Source organism: Abrus precatorius, unplaced genomic scaffold (assembly GCF_003935025.1).
Source record: "Abrus precatorius isolate BTA unplaced genomic scaffold, Abrus_2018 Scaffold1, whole genome shotgun sequence".
In the NCBI taxonomy this organism is placed as follows: domain Eukaryota; kingdom Viridiplantae; phylum Streptophyta; class Magnoliopsida; order Fabales; family Fabaceae; genus Abrus; species Abrus precatorius.
In genome coordinates this window covers 9,432,295-9,435,717 of record NW_020874291.1, presented here as the reverse complement: position 1 = coordinate 9,435,717, position 3,423 = coordinate 9,432,295, and the positions used below count along the sequence as shown (strand labels likewise).

General features: G+C 36.9%; 1 protein-coding gene and 1 non-coding gene across 2 annotated transcripts; one reads left to right on the top strand and one right to left on the bottom strand.

Moving 5' to 3' along the window:
• Window positions 1-1,020: 1,020 nt before the first annotated feature.
• On the bottom strand, window positions 1,021-2,268 carry LOC113855487. Its single transcript, XM_027487137.1, has 2 exons — window positions 1,636-2,268; window positions 1,021-1,530 (listed from the first exon to the last, which is right to left on the bottom strand). The coding sequence occupies exons 1-2, from the start codon at window positions 2,266-2,268 to the stop codon at window positions 1,021-1,023; spliced, it is 1,143 nt and encodes a 380-aa protein (XP_027342938.1).
• LOC113861645 lies at window positions 2,027-2,133 on the top strand. Its single transcript, XR_003504282.1, has one exon. It is a non-coding gene; the product is annotated as a small nucleolar RNA R71 (small nucleolar RNA).
• Window positions 2,269-3,423: the final 1,155 nt, after the last annotated feature.

The following is a 3,423-nucleotide window of genomic DNA, read 5'->3' as shown; positions in this document are numbered from 1 at the left end:
GCCATCCTAGTGCAAATTTGTGCTTTCTTAACACTCTCAAGAGTTTTTCTTCTTGGTCTTTCTGCAGATTGTTGTTTATTATTACAGGTTTGTTATGGCCTTTTTCAAGAAACACATACCTCAAATGAGAGGGTAATTGCTTAAGCTCCACTTTGGATTCTTCTTTTTTTTTCTTCTTCTTCCTTGAGTTGATTTATTTCATTGTTCATACAGGGAAGGGAATCTAACTACAGAATGCATTCTTTTACTTTCTCATCTTGCTCTTCCTAAATACTACATTTCGCTGCAGCTAATATGCTTTCCAAGACTACACTTTCATCATTTTTTTTCCAAAGAAAGTGGTATCACAACATCTATTGCATCAATCTTCATGCAGCTCATATCATCACTTGTACTCTTAGCATCAATTCACCTTTTTGCACATCTATCAAAGCCCTTCCTAGAATGAGAGGGATATCAGCATCTACCTCCATATATATCTAGTATAACAAAGTCTGCAGGGAATATAAATTTGTCCACTTTGACTAAAAGATCTTCAACTACTCCATAAGGATATGTATATGATCTATCAGCCAATTGTAATGTAATCCCAGTTGGCTTCACCTCCTCAATTCCCAGCTTCTTCATAATGGCTAAAGGCATCAAATTTATGCAGGCTCCCAAGTCACACAAAGCTTTTCCAACTGTACAATTTCCAATGGAGCAAGGTGTGCTGAATGACCCTGGATCTTTCAACTTTTGAGGTAGTTTTTTCTGCAATATGGCACTACACTCTTCAGTTAGTGGTGCCAATTTTTCCATATCCAGCTTCCTCTTTTTAGACAAGAGTTCTTTCATAAACTTTGCATAAGAGGGCATTTGTTCTAATGCCTCTGCAAATGGTATATTAATTTGGAGTTTCTTGAACACATCAATGAACCTTTCAAACTGCTTTTCTTGTCTAGGATGTTGTACTCTTTTTGGAAAGGGTAATCTCTTGTACTGCTCTTCAGTAATAGGCTTGCAGGCTTGCTCAAATTTCTACTTCTTGCCCTTCTTTTCTTGCTTGATACTGCAGTTTTCGTCATCATCTCCTGTCTTTAACATAGTATATTTTCCACTTTTGAAATCTTCTTGCTTCAGCTCACTTTCATCCTTCGGATTGGTGACTTCATTTTTCTTTCTTGGGCTGGAAACCACTGCTCCACTTCGAGTGGTTATTGCTTGGCATTGTTCCTTTGGCTTCACTATTGTGCTGCTAGGAAACCTTCCTTCATCTCTATTGGCCAGTTGCTCAGCCAACTGCCCAATTTGTGTTTCTAGCTTCTTTATAGAACTTTCTTGATTTTTAAAATTCATTTTTGTCACCTTCATGAACTGCAGTAATGTTTCTTCAATTCCATTCACTTTCTCACTCAAGGGTCTTGAATTTGAATACCTTTGATTTTTCTGAAATTGTGTAGAAGAACTTCCTTGAAAATATTGTTGCCGGACTTGAGGAGCTGCACTTTGGAAAGGTGCAGTAGCTGTATTTCCTCTTGCATTAGAATTCTGTGGATTCCACTTGGAAAACTATTGTTATTAAGCTGGAAACCAGGTGGATATGGTTATTGGATATGGTTGTTGTGGCCTTTGATAGTTGCCCATATAATTAACTTTATCAGGTTGTTCTATAACTGTGGGATCACAAGCTCCATTCACATGGTTGCCACCACAGAAATCACAATTCAATTTTGAATTTTGGACCACACCAGTCTGCATGTTACTTATTTGTTGAGTCAGGGCAGCAAGCTGTTCAGAAAATTGTTGATTCTGAAGTTGATTTTGAGCAAACATGGCTTCTATGGATTTTACATCATATCCTCCTCTCCTTATAGCTTGTCTTTCATTCATATTTTGATACATCGAGGATGCCATCATTTCTATGATTTGTTGGGCTTCTTCTAAAGTTTTTGAACTCAATGAACCATCAGCTGCTGCATCTATCATGGTTTTAGTTGCAGCAGTCATTCCATTATAGAATGTTTCAAGTTGCATCCACTCAGGTATGCAGTGATGACGACATTTCCTTAATAACTCCTTGTATCTTTCCCATGCTTCACACAATGGCTCTCCTTCTTGCTGAGCAAAAGATGTAATCTCCCCTCTGATTTTTGCAGCTTTTGAAGGAGGAAAATATTTGATTAGGAACTTGTTCACCAGGTCAGCCCAGGTTGATATACTCCCTTGTGGCTGGGCTTGAAGCCAACACTTGGCTTTATCCCTCAATGAATCTAAGTCTGATTGCATCCTCACTTACCCCATTGATTCTGATTGTGTCACAAAGTTGTAAGAAATTAGAGATGTGCAGATTTGCATCATCTGAATGGTGTCTAGCAAATTGGTCTTGCTGTACCAGATTTAGAAGTGCAAGTTTTATCTCAAAGTGGTTGGCCTGAATTGTAGGTCTCAGAATAGAAGAGTTGAATCCTTGGAGATTAAGAACTGCATAATTCCCTAATATTCTCAGTCTTGGTTGTTCTCCCATATTTATTTGTCTTGGAGTCTGATTAGGTTGAGGTTTTCCTCTCTTTGAATCTATTTAATTCTTGCTTCACTTCTCAACCTTCTTAGAGTTTGGTCAATGTCTGGATCAAATACCAAAGTAGCTTTATTTTTGTTTTTCCCTCGCATATACAACCAAATAGTCAGATATACACTAACAAAGCTGATGCAGAAAAATAACAGCAAAATCATATCAAAATTTGCAACTGCAGAATTATGCAGAAGTGCAAAATCATACAGAAATTTACCTACTAATTTTCTATACTTATCTAAGTACAGGCAAAACAGAGTACTTCTATGCAATCTATCACTCTAAACTCAATCTAGAAATTGAAAAGAAAAAATTCAGAAATCAAGAACTCAATCTAGCAATTTTTCTGTTACTAATGATATTGAAATATAAAATTCTCCAGCAACGGCGTCAAAAACTTGTTGCTTACAATCTAAACACTAGCAAGTGCACTAGGATTACAGCAAGTAATGAGTAATTTTTAAGAACAAGATATCGTCTCCATAGGGAATTTAGATTTCAAGTATCAATTTACAGAATTATAACCATTTGAGCCATACGAAATTTGAAGGATAATTGTAACATGTAACAGCAGTAAACCAAAGCAATTAAAAGTAAAGAACTTGCAGAAAAACAGAGTATAAGATGTGTAATGAAATGAGATAGGAATGAAGAATAGTTAGGAATTTGCTTCACAAGAATGTCAATATTAATAGCCAAAGGTTAGTCCCTTAACTCATTGACCCTAACAAGCAACTAAACCACCCTAATCCCTTAGGTGAAGTTCAATTTCATGTTGCATTAAGAATTAGAACCTTAACATCCGACCTAAGTGGCATATGGCAGCTGAGCTCCCTGTAGCCAGGTCGTGACCCGCTTGCAAGACCTTA

Coding starts and splice junctions, on each gene's coding strand:
- LOC113855487 (XM_027487137.1), bottom strand. CDS start 2,268: ATGCAATCAGACTTAGATTCATTGAGGGATAAAGCCAAGTGTTGGCTT. Junction 1,531..1,635: donor TTATAGAACAACCTGATAAA/GTTAATTATATG, acceptor TGGAATCCACAG/AATTCTAATGCAAGAGGAAA.